Source organism: Galleria mellonella, unplaced genomic scaffold, assembly GCF_026898425.1.
Source record: "Galleria mellonella isolate WM207_F2 unplaced genomic scaffold, CSIRO_AGI_GalMel_v1 utg57, whole genome shotgun sequence".
NCBI classification, from domain to species: Eukaryota; Metazoa; Arthropoda; class Insecta; order Lepidoptera; family Pyralidae; genus Galleria; species Galleria mellonella.
The window spans coordinates 4,047,974-4,064,647 of record NW_026442119.1 but is presented as its reverse complement, the minus strand read 5'-3'; the positions used below and the strand labels follow the sequence as shown (position 1 = coordinate 4,064,647).

At 32.5% G+C, this 16,674-nt stretch overlaps 1 protein-coding gene across 1 annotated transcript; it reads left to right on the top strand.

The window, feature by feature from the left end:
• The first annotated feature begins 118 nt into the window (after positions 1–118).
• Positions 119–15,467, top strand: LOC113509825 (UDP-N-acetylglucosamine--peptide N-acetylglucosaminyltransferase 110 kDa subunit). The gene is made up of 10 exons (XM_026893254.3): positions 119–464; positions 745–955; positions 3,727–3,910; positions 7,117–7,185; positions 8,685–8,881; positions 9,112–10,753; positions 10,831–11,122; positions 11,672–11,852; positions 13,018–13,122; positions 13,665–15,467. Exons 1-10 carry the CDS (start codon positions 329–331, stop codon positions 13,822–13,824), a joined length of 3,177 nt encoding a protein of 1,058 aa, XP_026749055.2. The 5' UTR covers positions 119–328; the 3' UTR covers positions 13,825–15,467.
• Positions 15,468–16,674: the final 1,207 nt, after the last annotated feature.

Genomic DNA, 16,674 nt, shown 5'->3' with positions numbered 1-16,674 from the left:
ATTATAACTTTTGTTTCACAAGAAATAAAGCATATATTACCTTGATTACTTGTTTGCGAATATCATAGAGTAAATATATTAGACACCATAAAAAAATAAAGGAATGTTTCCGTTATTTGTCGCACTATTGGTTGCGGCGCTTTATTCATGGTGGCGTTGTCTCGTGGTCGTTCTATACGTGTTATTCCTTTTCGTTTGTACAAATTATCATGTTACAGTGAAGCTTTTGTCATGGAATTACAATTTAACTTAATCTAAAGTTGCATCAATGTTTTTTTGTGTACGTTTAATTAGATTTTGTGTTGAGTGAAGCGTTACCTTTACAACTATGATTACAAAAATGCAACCTCAGGCTAATGTTGCTGTGCCACAATCTGTCACGACGCAGCCCCAACAAATAGTTGGAGTTACTGCAAATGCAGTAATCTTAAAAATGTCCGATATCCAACAGATATCTACAGTTGGTAAGTATTATTCAATAACATACCTTTTGCCTTAAACGTAGGCAGTAGTATTATAGGATGCGAGTGTGTATGAAATAATATTATTGTAAATCCACGCGTGGAAATTTTCCTATGGAAATGTACAACATGCTCATCTCAGGGTTCTATTTGTTTACATGTTTGTTTTTTTACATAGTAATTTCTGTTATTGTAGTAGAATCGTAGAACGTTAAATAGCAAGGTTATCGTTTTCAATGTCGATAATGTGTGTTTAGGACATTCTAATATATGCTGTTGTTAGGTCTTTTGGAGTTGGCACACCGTGAGTACCAAGCCGGGGACTATGAGAGCGCGGAACAGCATTGCATGCAACTATGGCGGCAAGATGGCACCAACACTGGGGTGCTGTTGCTACTCTCTTCAATTCACTTTCAATGTCGCCGATTGGACAAGTCTGCGCACTTTTCTACATTGGCAATAAAACAAAACCCATTATTAGCAGAAGCTTATAGGTAAGTTTTGTATTATTAAATATTAAAAGGTGTTATGAGCTTAATATCAATGTTAAGTAGGATTACTAGATCTTCAACTATTTTACTGTGTAGTTTACTATTATTACTAAGAGTTGTTCAGTGTTTCAATATATGACAAAAGATGATATGAATAAAATATGAGGTAAACAAAGTTTTCATATCTGTTATAAACTCAGCTGGGATTGAATGTTTCTTTGATATATAGATAGACTTATATTTAACATGTAAATTTTTTTATACACCATCATCATTTTAGCTATTAACTGTCCACTGTTGAACATAGGCTTACCTCTTGGAGGATTTTGTCAGTAGTTGCCATGCTTGGCAGGCAGGTTGGCATCCATAGATAAGCTTTGGTGATGTTTTAAGAGAGATGCTGCTGCCGATCTCTCAACCATTAAATTCCCTTAGTTGTCACACCCAAAGGAAAGGTAGTAGTAGCCCATTCCATGCCGGAGCCAAAAAGCTTCTATTTTTATACATAGCTTTTACAATATAAAGGAATTTTGAATATTGCTCTTCAAAAGATAATTTAACATTTTTATAAAACAATAAAAATAATAAAATGTTTCTTCGATTAAAAAGAAAAACATCAAAATATGTCCATAAGTTTGAAAGTATATACAATAATAATAATACAGGGATAAACAATATACATATATTTTTAATTAGTTCAATAATTTTTTTAATATTTTCTATTTGAAGATTTGTCATATTTTAAATATAAGTAGGTACCTAGAAAATTTATTATAATCTATGTCAAAGAAATCAGTTTGTGGCATAAAGCCAAGTTGTCTGTCTAAAGTAGTTGGTGTAATTAGAATTTTACTAAGACTTTTATATAAATTAAAAGTTATTGTATGTTCACCTTCATAATCTTTGTACTATTATTTTACTTCACTATTTCATACTCCTTAAAAGTTGGTAAAGATATATGAATGTTTACTCAATTATGTTTAAACACCTGAGTAAAATGATATTTTGGTATACAAATGGCTCTATTTTATTTTTAATAATAGAATAATTTAGTTTTTATTCATGTTCATATGAATAAAGTTACAAAATTATAATGGAATCAAGGAATCAAAGGGAGTGTTATGTCATAACCTAACAGTCATCAATTATTATTTAACACATCCATCATGATAAAAATAATAAGTGATGGATTGATAACACAATAGGTCATATTTTGAATGTCCCCTAGTCTTTAAAATAGATTAATTGTAGGTAATGACATATTTTCACAATTAGTTTCATCTTTCTTATTCTATTTCTAATTTATTAATAATACAAAAAATTTGCTTCAAAATCTGGATGAATATTTGGTAATCCTGAGGTATCTCTCAACTGTTGTGGTGGCAGTGTTTTAGGACTGGATTGAGAATGAGTCTTATGAGTAGGTCTAGTTATAAATAATGTCCATTTTGGGTTTGATTTATGGGATAAGAGTTTTCTGGTCTTCAAATTATAATCTATGAAAATCTTCATAAACAATCTGAGCGAATTATAAACATCAATATGTTCTAAATTATGACATCTACAAATCTGTGTGCACAGTGTTCTGATACAAATTATTTAGTTTTAACATTCTTAGATTTTAGTTTTTGCAAATTTATTTGAATCTATTCATTGTTATAGCATTGTAATCTAGTCATATATTAGAAGATAGAAGAACAATATTTTTATATTAGGTGTTAAATATAAATCACTACTTGAAACTGGATTGTTTGATTAAGATAGATTAATTTGAACAAAATTATATTACTGTGGATGCTCTATAACATTTGTCCCAGTTTATTTTTGTGGGTACTAAATTGTCTGGTGTATTTAATTCAAGGTGGCAATGATAAATGCACTTGGCAGTAGTAGGCCATTAAAAATTGACCTATTACATATGCCTTGGTCATACATAAATCTTTTAAATTGAATACTATTTTGTGAAAAATAGGAAATTGTTATGAAAAATATAGTTAATTAGATGAAAGTTTATCACCATGTGAATAATTTGATTGATGATGTAAAGTAGTATTTGAGGAATCTTCCGTTTTAGAGCAATATCTTATATAAATGAATCACCATTCATTAGTCTTGTTAAATCTCAAAATTGGCTTGACCAATTAAAATAATTTTATTTCCCTTTTATTCAATGTAATAATACAAAGAAAAGTTAGGAATGATATGAAGTTCACCAGGTCAGCTAGTTAGAAATAGAAATACTTAAATAATTACTTCTTATGAACATAGTTTCAATTTCGGTCTAATTATTTAAACTTTATTGAACAATAATTTTCTAATTGTTATTGTATTTTTAAGTTTCTGGTGCAATAAAGAGTTATATAAATAAATATTAAAATATGGTAGAAAAGGCGACTTAATGCTATAGGTATTCTCTGCCTCTTCTATTCTATTCTTCAGAATGTGAAGAGACACTTGATTGCGTTTTACACAATAAAATAATTTATATTTTACTGTAATATGATAAACTACATGTATATGAATTCATATGTATATTCATAAACATATATTAATATACTGTTTACATATTAATACCTACATACACACAATATACATACATTTGTACAAACATATATGTACATATCATCAATGACAGCTTATACCATTCTTGAGTTCATTAAAATTAATAGAAAATAAAAAATTGTAGGTACATAAAACTAAGGAATATTTCCATTTCATTTTAAACAAACAGCAATTGGTTGATCAGACACTGATCTATATTTACTTCTTTGTAGTAACCTGGGCAATGTGTACAAAGAAAGGGGACAATTACAAGAGGCTCTGGAGAACTATAGGCACGCTGTCCGGCTAAAACCGGACTTCATTGATGGTTACATCAACTTGGCGGCAGCACTTGTGGCCGCCGGCGACATGGAGCAAGCTGTTCAAGCATATGTCACGGCGCTTCAATATAACCCTGTGAGTATATGCTTTAATTCTTTTGCAATTTGTTACATTGTGAAGGATGATGGATTAATAAAATCACAGAAGAAAAAAACTAAAACTTGGAAAAACAAATCTTCTAAATTTTTTCAAATGGATGTTCTGGGTTGTGTCCTCGGGTGTTTATTACCTGGTTCTTCATAACACAAAGTATCCCAACTTGAGGACTAGGCGGTTGTTGTGATTTTTGGCACTTTTACTTATTTTGTTTGTGGGAAAGTAGGTATTAATTATAATTGCTTCATTGACATAAAAAATCTTAGTCATTCTGATAATACTTCTGACATGTGATAGTATTTTTGTAATTTCATTTTATCCTTACTAAGTGTCTCACCTAGAGGGGTATGTTTTCTAATTAGGTAACATATTTCACATGTGTTTCTTGTTTACTCTTTCCTATATTATATGGTGTGTATAGCCACTAGGTGCAATACTAAAATGGTTATAAGTTTTTTTTAAGTTTGGAATGATAACCATGCCATTAATTTGAGTATATCATGTGAATTGATATATTCATACTATGATAATTTCACACATATTAAATTTGGGGTTGCTTGACTTCTTTCCTTTGGTTCTATCAAGTCTGAAATTAGTCTGGCAACCCCAAATACGCGATATGAGATGGCGTAAATAATTATACTTAATACGATGTTAATGCAAAATGTACAAGTTTTATTATCTAACTGACATACAGTTTTCATGTTATTTAGTGATGGAATAATGTGTTAAATCTTTTGATTTGTTTTTTGCAAAGAAAACATATCTGTAAACAACGATTAAGAGTAACACAAAGATTATAAAGATTAGTCTTGTTGATGTAGAGATAAATTTTCATAGCCTTGAATATAAATTGTAAATTGAGTCATCATTTCCTCCTAGTGCGATTGCTTTAATAGATAATTGACTCTGCTATTGTTGCTTTAAGCTTGGGTTTATTACCGACTATATTATCATAGTACATCATGTACATGTATTTATTAATGCCATGTTTAGATATACTAAATTTTCCATCCGTTACTTTAACCTTTACCATGTGGAATTGTAACATATTAACAGAATATACTATTTAGTATGGAGGGATATGATTTTAGTATTTTATGTGTTCCAATTTGTTCTTTCATTTATAGAAACAGTTACACATATTGTTTGAATTAATAAGCTTCTTACTATACTTTTAAACATATTTCGATAAAATCTATAGATTTATATTATATAGTAAATTTTTTACTATATTTACAACCCAAGAATAGTCTGTTTCTTATTACTCTAGTGTGTAGTCTACTATACTGAAAGTCTTATATATTGGACACGTTAATAAGCTCACGAGGTGTTATTATACCCAGTCTAAACTCTGCGTATTACATAGTTTAATTAATTTGTATCGTAAATAAACAGATAATATAAAAAGCAAGATAGCAATTCTTTTTTATGTATGAACGATTGCTCTTAACTCGATCATGGATTGTAAATTATTCTATTGCAAGACATTCCAGGAATAAAGATTATGGTGTGTTAATTTAGAAATAGTTCACTTTATCAATTGCTATACAATATATAATCTAAAGCATATCAGTCATATCATATCAGTAAAAAGGCAAATAATCTCATGACAATAATTTTAGATTGGTTAGTTAGAGGAATAGGCCCCACTGTATTTGTTGTATTGAATACTAGCTGTCCGCCCTGGCTTCGCTTGGGTAGATAAAGAGAAATTAGTAGTTTAGATTATTTTTATTAGGAAATTTTTTGATACCTTGAGATATATTTTTGTAGAGAACTCAAATTTTTTGAAAAGAATATATACTATGTTACTCGCATATAATATAGCTTTCTATAGATGCAAAAAATTTTGAAATCAGTTTAGCAGTTTCTAAGTTTATCTGTTACAAACTAAACAATTTAATCTTTTGTCTCTATAATATTTAGTATAAAAAACATATAGATATAGATTTATTCACTCGCAAGTTTGGCTGTGGTCTGGTAACATTTTATAGTTATCAGTATAAAAAAAACAATTTTCTATTTTTGTGAACGACTACTTAAAAAAAAAAGGTTTACAAATGCCTTAAAAGTTAATCGTAGAACAAGTTCTTTATGTGCAACTTCACTAGATGTATCAGTCAATCAAAATTGGGAATTTTATTTCATTTTGCTTTAAAAGTTTTTAATTATTTTCTTACATCGAATCTTTAAGTTTAGAGATTTAAAAATTGTCAGAAAGCCATGTCAGAAGCCTTCACTTAGTATAAAAGTCGCCTAGACACTTGCCGTGTGGTCCCGCCATAGAATAGGACATCCCTTCCTTTCTCGTGGGTTTTTTTTTTAATAGGTGATAATGGAATAGTGACCCCGCCTGCGCTGTCGGTATACGTTGATAGGACACCAGTAAAGAATGATAGGTGACGATGAAAGCAGGTCAGTTAGCCCATCGTGACAAATTCCACTAGAATTAACCACGATGGTTTCCAGAGGTAACCGCGTGGAGGTCGACTTGATAGGGTGTATTGCTAGCTATGAGTCAGATCTCTAGATTACTAACAATCTCTTTCTCCCCTCTTTCTCGTAGTTGTCGTAAGAGGTGACTAAGGGAGGGCAAGGGATGGGCAGTAGCGTCCCTCTTAAAACATCTTTAAAGCCTAACTTGCCAATCTGCCTGCCAAGCATGGCAACTACTGGATAAACTTTCCAAGGCTGACCTGATGATTATATTGAAGATACTTGAGATAAGAGTACTCTTGCATCGTATCGTAGTATTAATAAGAACTAAAAATCTGCAGGATCATATAGGTTCGTTTTAAGAGCAAATTTAAAATCATTAAGAAATATGTAAATTTTTTACATAGATTTAAATTTTAATAAATAATACAGACGATGTAAATGTTGAGGTAGTAACCAAATTTTATTAAAATAAATGCATTTAGTAAGATAGGATTCAAAAAGGAGTTAGTTTCACACATGTAAACTAGGTGTTTCCAACGAATAAAAGCTTTTTGTTCTAAATTATACATAGATATATGTTTATATACTTTTATTATAAGACAGACTTCAAAAAATATTAGTGTTTATACAGTGCACCAAGTACATCTTATATTATTAATTTTTAATATAATTTTATAACAATGCTATAATTATTGTAATTTCAATGTGCAAAGCGACTAAAATAGATATTTATTTTGTTGCAGGATCTTTACTGCGTAAGAAGCGATTTAGGCAATTTGCTCAAGGCCCTGGGACGTCTAGACGAGGCAAAGGTAAATAAGATTTCGTGTTACATTTTCTGGTTTGCTCAGAAGTTAACAGGACTCTTTGTCTGTTTCTCTTTGTACAGTATTAAATTAGTGTACTCTCTGTTTCGCTAGCGTACAAAGCATTGCGTAAATATTCCCTTAGACACACTGCAAACTGCGTCGAAATACTGTTCTCATAATGGTTTCAACAATATATGTTCATATAATATTCCATGGTCTATGTTAAACGTTTTGTTTGTTTAAACCATTATCTGTAATGTGTGAACAAGATAGAAAACAGAACACCTTGGTTTTATATATAAACATTGTTTGTATCTTGTTCCGCACATAACACTCGCAAAATATTGATGTAAAATTATGGAGTTTCTTCAATATTTTGCGTGTAGCATATTGCGTAAAAGTATTAATTTTTCACACAGTATTCAATTCAAATATGCAATTTTAACCTTACGACCTCTTATACCTACTGTAGAATTACGGATAATGATAAAGTAATATACCTACTTATATGTTGTTTTTAAAAACAATCTAATACACATAGATAATGAATTGATTTAAAATATACATTTTTCGTTGTCTAATATTGTGTGGAAAATTAAAAAGAAAAGAGAGAGTATGCTAATATTCATATTCTAACATTAACATTTTCATGCATTGTATATCCTGTTACCTTCCCTATTACTTAGTTTACATTTTGGTCTATGTAGAGATTTATTATTATATTTCGATTGAGGATTAAAGGAGTTAGTAGTTATTCATTAGTGGTATGATGTAGTGAGTTATGTTTATATATAATTTAGTCATCCACATCATGCCTGTCTGTCATTGCTCTGCTAGAAGACAGTGTGAGCTGACAATGATCCTTTCAAATCACAAACATTTGATTTGTAATATAATATGAGTAAGTTTGACAATCAGGTGATCAAGTTTGACTCAAAATCAACTAATTTTGTTATATTTTCACAAGGTGTTGTCTGGTAAGACAGTAGGTGTGACCGCTGCTGTATCTAGCTGGGTTACGGTTGGTACGACACTCGCTATGCCGCCGCGGTGACAACATACCTGCATCAGGTAAAGTGGAAAAGGTTTGCAAGAAATAATACGAACAGGTTATCGGATATGACTCGTTGCTCTTTGAATATCATTGTCGTGACCATTTTTTTCCATCGGTTAGGAAGTGGAAGCGCTTCATGCATCGTTCGATAGATTTTTTACACTCTGATCTTGTTGGGGTGTCACTATTGTGTTGGGTTGCTGGTCGTTTGCATTTCCTACTGATGTGTGTGGCTGTCGGCGTAGTCTCGTGTTGTTAGGGAGCATTTGGCGTAAATTTATAATCGGCCGGATGATGTTGGCTCATTTGTTTGTTGACTTGGATGTCCCAGCATCAGCCGACGCTATGGTGTAATTATTGAGATTGGCGTAAAAACATTTCAGAACTTCATCACTGTACAAAGGTAAATGAGATTGGTTGTTAATATATTATTTTTCCGTGTGTGTAGGCTTGTTACTTGAAGGCCATCGAAACGAGGCCTGACTTTGCAGTGGCATGGAGTAACTTAGGATGCGTATTTAACGCACAAAGTGAAATTTGGTTGGCCATACATCATTTTGAAAAGGCGGTGGCATTGGACCCCAATTTTCTGGACGCTTACATTAATTTGGGAAATGTCTTAAAGGAAGCAAGAATATTTGACAGGTAAGATAAATAGTCTAAAATAATTTCAATAATATATTCAATTGTTTTCCTTATGACATTCATTCGTCATTGTATACATTTATTGAATACGTCAGCAGTTTAGTAATGTTAATAAGCATTCTAATACTATATAGTCTAATGATAATGTAATAATCTTACTTTTTTACCTGTTTCTTTCTACTGTATGCATTGAATAATAGGTACGATAATTTGTTTATTATTATTATCAGGGCTGTAGCTGCCTACCTTCGTGCTTTGAACTTATCTCCCAATAATGCTGTTGTACATGGAAATTTGGCTTGTGTATACTACGAACAAGGATTGATCGACTTGGCCATCGACACCTATAGAAGGGCCATAGAATTGCAACCTAATTTCCCAGATGCTTACTGTAATTTGGCCAATGCCCTGAAAGAAAAAGGTCAAGTTGCTGACGCGGAGGAGTGTTACAACACCGCTTTACGTCTTTGTCCTTCTCATGCAGATTCTCTAAACAATTTGGCAAATATAAAACGCGAGCAGGGTTATATTGAAGAAGCGACTCGATTATATCTGAAGGCTTTAGAAGTGTTCCCAGAATTTGCTGCTGCACATAGCAATTTGGCATCTGTATTGCAACAACAAGGGAAATTAAATGAAGCGCTCATGCATTATAAGGAGGCAATACGAATTCAGCCCACTTTTGCTGATGCATATAGTAATATGGGCAATACGTTGAAAGAAATGCAAGACGTAGCTGGCGCGTTACAATGTTATACCAGAGCTATTCAGATAAACCCAGCATTTGCTGATGCTCACAGTAATCTCGCTAGTATTCATAAAGACTCTGGAAATATTCCCGAAGCCATACAATCATATAGGACAGCATTAAAACTAAAACCAGATTTTCCTGACGCTTATTGCAATTTAGCCCATTGCTTGCAAATCGTATGCGACTGGACAGATTACGAGGCCCGTATGAAGAAACTTGTCAGTATTGTGGCGGAGCAACTTGATAAGAACAGACTCCCGTCGGTCCATCCACACCATTCCATGTTGTATCCTCTAACACACGATTTCAGAAAAGCCATTGCTGCCAGACATGCTAACTTGTGCTTGGAGAAAGTTCAAGTTCTTCATAAGCCTCCCTATAAGTTTGCGCGCGACCTCCAAGGTCGACTGCGTATAGGTTATGTTAGCAGTGACTTTGGTAACCATCCCACATCTCATTTGATGCAGTCTGTGCCCGGATTACATGACCGTGGGAAAGTTGAGATCTTCTGTTATGCTCTAAGCCCTGATGATGGTACGACTTTCCGCTCAAAGATCGCCAGAGAGGCGGAACATTTTATTGATTTATCTCAAATTCCGTGTAATGGCAAAGCTGCTGATAAAATATATGGAGATGGCATACATATTCTTGTCAATATGAATGGATATACTAAGGGTGCTAGAAATGAGATATTTGCATTGAGGCCAGCCCCTGTTCAAGTCATGTGGTTGGGTTATCCGGGAACTAGCGGGGCAAGTTACATGGATTATCTAGTAACTGATGCCGTGACGTCACCACTGGAACTAGCAAGTCAATACAGTGAAAAGTTGGCGTATATGCCCCATACATATTTCGTTGGGGACCACAAGCAAATGTTCCCCCATTTGCAGGAGCGTCTTATTCTTAGTGACAAGGTGAAATCTCATAACAACTTGGGTATTGTCGCAGACAATGTTGCAGTTATCAATGCAACTGATTTGTCGCCGCTTGTTGAGAATACTGACATAAAAGAAATAAAAGAAGTGGTTAGAGCCGCAAGACCTGTGGAAATTTCTCTAAAAGTTGCCGAGCTTCCAACCACCACGCCTATTGAGACCATGATTGCTTCAGGTCAAGTACAGGTATTGATAATTCATTCCCTAAATATTATTTCGCGTTTTATAATTACCAAAATTCAAATGTATTAATTCGTTTTCAGACTTCTGTCAACGGTGTTATTCTGCAAAATGGTTTAGCTACGACACAAACAAATAATAAAGCGGCGACAGGCGAAGAAGTGCCGCAGTCTATAGTAATTACGACTCGGCAGCAGTATGGTTTACCTGATGACGCGGTAGTTTATTGTAACTTTAACCAGTTGTATAAAATCGACCCACTGACTCTTCACATGTGGGTGTACATCTTGAAACATGTGCCAAACAGTGTACTATGGCTCTTGAGGTTCCCGGCTGTCGGCGAACCCAATATCCAGGCGACTGCATTGCAACTAGGTGAGAATACTGCTCCTTCAAATTGTTAATTTTATCCTTTGCTAATTTTAAAATAAATGCCAGTACCATGATATCTGAATGATGATACTGTTGGATTTAAAAATAAGTTTGTAGTATTAGTAATGCTTTGTCATAAATCCTATTATTGAGTGCCCATCAAAGTTCGACTGAACGATTAAGGGTTCTTTTTAAATTTTTTATGAAAAAAACCTTCAAGAGGAAAAAACCTCATAAATTTTGTTAGAATTTAATTCTACTTTTTATTCGATTGCCGATAAAAGATTGTATATATATATATATATATATATATATATATATATATATATATATATATATATATATATATATATATATATATATATATATATATATATATATATATATATATATATATATATATATATATATATATATGATGTATACATATGTATGTTTAGGATCTTTGCTTTGACCGGTAGCCTAATCGGCTTTCGTTATTAATTTTAATTTTGTGACACAAAACATAATGTTGTAACTGTAACTTTGTTACATTCATTTTTTTTATTGTAGGTGTCCCACCCGGACGTATTATATTCTCAAACGTGGCAGCGAAGGAGGAACATGTAAGGCGTGGTCAGCTAGCCGATGTCTGTCTCGACACTCCGCTGTGTAATGGGCATACTACTAGTATGGATATTCTGTGGACGGGCACGCCGGTTGTCACTCTGCCGGGGGAGACCTTGGCCTCAAGGTTAGTTGTCATCATCATTATTCCAGCCTTTATATTCTTTTATACATTTACCATGGACTTGCATAATTCAGCTCTTATAATAGTATATAAGTACGACATGAAATAGAACAATCGTAAATTAGTATGACAGATGTTTTTTTGTACAAAAATATGTATAAGTTAAATATACATACAACTGTGCTATATAATCTTTACAACGTAGGTTTTTTTTTTATGGGGGAAAATGGAATAGTAACCCCACCCGCGCTATCGGTATACACCGACGAGGCACCAATGGAAGATGATAGGTGAGAATGAATGCAGGTCAGTTGGCCCACCATGATGAATTTGACTAATTAAATATAATTAAACATGATGGTTTCCAGGGGGAACCGCGTGGAGGTCGGCCTGAGGTATATGGCTAGTAATGGGGCTATTAGACCCCATAACTAACAATCCCTTTCCCCCCTACAACAAAGGTTATGTACATAAAAAAATTATCACCAAATTCATCATCATGATATCAGCAGTTAACTATTCACTGCTGAACATAAAGTCCATAACGGGGGGATTTACCAGCAGTTCCCACGCTTGGCAGGCGGATTGGTTTTGGTGATATTGTAACGGGGACGTTGATGCCTGTCCCTCAACCGTTAAATTCCTTTAGTCGCCTCTTACGACACCCTCGGAAAAGGAAGGGGCCTATTTTATGTTAGAACTAGATGGCATCGACATATTATCATGGTGTAATCAAAGATTGTAGTATTAGAATTAAAATAATGCCGAGATAATTCAGATAAATTATCAATATTTACCTAAATGATCGCGTTAATTCCCGTTTCTTATAAACCTTAAAAGAGTGAGTTTAGAAATTTACAATCTCAGTTTTATGTTTAGGTAAAATATTTTAAATTAATTAAAATGCTGTTAAAACATTTAATTGTACCAATTTTTTAATATAACTCATTTGTCCTAAGTGTAGTTTTTTTAATGAGTGATAATGGAATGGTAACCCCGCCTGCTCTAACGGTTTACGGCTGGCGGGGCACCAATGAAAATGAAAAGGTCAAGTGTGAACTCAAGAGATTAACCTGTGTATATGAATGAGTCTGATTTATAAAAGTATTCATACATAGGCATCTTAGTATGATATGTCAAGGTTTGAGCAATATGCAAATTTTTACAGAGTGGCAGCGTCTCAACTAAATACTCTTGGATGTCCCGAATTAATTGCCAGAACGAGACAAGAATACCAAGACATAGCTGTAAGATTAGGAACTGATAGAGAATAGTAAGTATATTGTGTAATGTAAAAAGAAAACGTTTTTAAAAATTAAAATTTGTTTTGTACAAAGTAAATTCGAATTGATGAAAATAATGTTTGGAGATTCAAGTTAAATAAAAAATATCTACAAATTTTTTGATGAAGACCTTGTACGTTAATAAAATACTTGAATGATAAATCATAAATAGGCAAGTTTTAAAGGTAGAGTTGTTTTTTTTTTAAATAATAAATATAACCACTTGATTACATTTATTTTTATGTTGCCTTTTTCAAAATTACAATATTTACAATTTTTAAAATAGATTTCTATCTTTTTAAAGATTTAAAAAATGACTAATTTTGAAGTTTCATTTTTTTTTATTAAATAGGTTTACTTTTACATTGATTAAAATTAAGTCTGTTTTTACGAAAATCTTATATTACATGAAATTATATTACAATCTACTATAATTAACATGTACTTAACGCGTGCAAGTTAGTCCTTTCAGTTGTATGGAAGTACTCATTCTTTTTGAAGGGTGGTAATAATATTTATTTCTATTCCACAGTTTAAAAGCAATCCGTGCTAAGGTGTGGACGGCACGAACGGAGAGTCCCCTTTTCGATTGTAAGGCGTACGCAACCGGTCTCGAGATGTTGTACAACAAAATGTGGGCCCGGTATGCGAGGGGCGACCGCCCGGACCACATACAGGCGATAGAGAAGTAGATGAGAGACAATACCGCAGAAGACAGTGATAGTGAGTGGACAGCTAAGAAACGCCGTTGGTGCTAAGTGACAGTGGACTTATAGTGATTGCTGATTAATTGCCTTTTGTAGGGAGCGGGTAGCGTGTATAATATTACACCGTGTAATACCCATGCGACATACGCCAGTTGATCTTTTTTTCATACATATTCATTATGTATAAAATACACTGAACTTACATTATCGTATGAAATGTCTGAAAAAAAGGACATCAAGTAATCGTGGATTAGCAATTGAGTTTGTTTAATTTTTAATTAAGATTTAGTGTTTGAAGTATTGATCATTGATTCTTATTAGAAGTTATCGTGATATGGAATTCTTGCAGATGTAAGGAGGTGTGAACTCATTTCTTGATTACGGCTTCTGTCTATGATATAGCGGAACATGGCTAAACTTCATACCGAGGTAGTATTCTTCTTCTAGATGGTTCTCTAGTCAACTGCTAATAAATACTAGATTGCTATTACCTTGGATGGAATTTAGAGTTGACATTTAATTTATTGCTACTATTCTTAGGTACTGCATTTTCAAATTTACCTTGCATGTGAAACTTATATAAAGAAAGCAATAAAATTGGATTTGTCCATAGTAATATATATCGGGGCCTTGCTAGTAGTACTTATTTATTTGCGAGATTGTCTTATTTTGCAAATGTGTTACAAATATCTATAAATTTTTTATGTATACAAGTTTGCCTACATTATATGTCATTATATTCAAATTCTAGTTCATCCTATTTAATGATATAGCCCACTATTGCAATATAAATACATTAATGTTATTACAGTATATAATGTGTGTAACTGTTCTCTGCTCTGTTTTGTAACAATGAAGAAGAACAAAGTCCCATTTTCAATTGCAACTGCCAAAGGTATGAATAAGAGATCGTTATTTAAACTGTAAGAGTGCAACTCATAACACCAAATTGTTTAATCAGTAAAGTCCAGAGCCTATGTAAGACTGATTATCTGGATACCCCAACGTACCGATGATTAGGTTAATTAGTTCAATTTAGTTATTTGTCACATATGTGGGTGACATCCTTCTTGAGTGAAGAATTTATATTTTTAAGTGACTCTTTGTGATAGTATGATAAAGATGGCTATGGAGGTCGTATTTTAACGTTACGCTATCTATAGACATCGTTTCCTCAGTGATTTATGTTTTCTTCATGTAGCTTTTATTCTAAATAATCAAAATGGCTACTTTAAAATTAATTTTTGTATATAAAAGATTTTCTGTTGTGTAAATATTACGACTTACACCTGAATGAATTTGGGTTATTTAATATATTTTAACATTTTTTCTTGCTTGCGTTTATAATTGTGAAATGTATTTCTCTGGAAGTATTTGAGTTGAACAGTGCTCTGTAACAATTGTAATGTTTTTATATGACGCATTGTAACCGTTAAGGCAGCGATACCATCGTAATGACTTTCCTAATCATACAGACCGTTTTATTGAAGAAATATCACTAGTGTAAGATTTCTCTATATGTGTGAATCATCGTTAATTTCATCTCATTTACGGCTTAATCTGATTGGAATGTAAATAAATACTAAACCTTACAGTTGAGCATAATTAAGTAAAATTGAAAAATAATATTATTGTTGTTTTATTTTCTCTTCTTCTATAGCTAGCAAATTGCGCTGTGCACCATTAAACCCTAAACGGATATATTGTCAGTCTTCAAAAATTTGTTCTTGGCCGCCAATAAACCTAAATCAAAATCTGTTCTAAGTACCTATTTAATAATGTGGGCATATCGAGTATTACGTTCAGTATGTATGTAAAAAAATACAATCTACCTAGGCAATTGAAATTTGATAATTTTTAAAAAAGTGAATCCGGTCAAGTGTACATTGTAACAGTGGAAGAGTAGAAGTTTCTGTAATTTTATAAAAAGAAATGATAAATTTATAAGAACCCTGTTTTTATTAGCTATCCCATAGACAGTAAGGAAACAAACTGAGTACGTATTGAAACATTACAAGTATGATTAAACGAGCTAGTAACAATATGATTCCCTATAAATGCCAGAAATTTAATTGTACGTAGACACTAGTAGGTACCTATATTTATATTTAAAATGAATAAAATTGTAAGGCAAAATCGTAATCGCAAAAATAAAGGGTATAAAATAGGGACCTAACGGTGGCTATTATAAGTTAGACACTGTCTACCTGGTACGCCATCAATAGAAATGGGTTGAATGGATTTCAACAAAATTTTATAATAAAGTAAATAAATAATTGACAAATTAAGATTTTAATATCATAGTAGACCATGAACATGTTTTGATTTCTTTTTTCTCTTAACATGAATTTATAATGTAGAGACCTTTGTTACCTGTTTCAAAACTCAATTCCTTCGCAGACGACTACACAACTGTCTCGCCTTTTACTATATGAGGTTACATCGTGAGTATTTTTTTTTTTTATTTTATATCAGTACAATGATTTTAAAATATTATTGAATGATATTTGAAAATAAAGATCTTATCTAAAACATATTCATGAAAGGAGTGATATGAGCGGTAGTACCTGTAGCCCATAGACATGGTTTCTTGCATAGACTAAGTATACCGTACTACGTCCTTATAAGGTTTATCGCTAGATGTACTAAATTGATTATAATAATATCGAAATGTTGATATTGAAGTATCTACTTAGTGTATGTGAATTGTATAAGTTTTCAAGTTAGATGCATCTGCTCATATAGTAGGTATGTATTTATGGTAGATCTAAGAATATAAAGTAAGATCAAAATTCCCGTGCAGTTAAAAAGTAAAAGGTGCAAAAGTACCTGCAC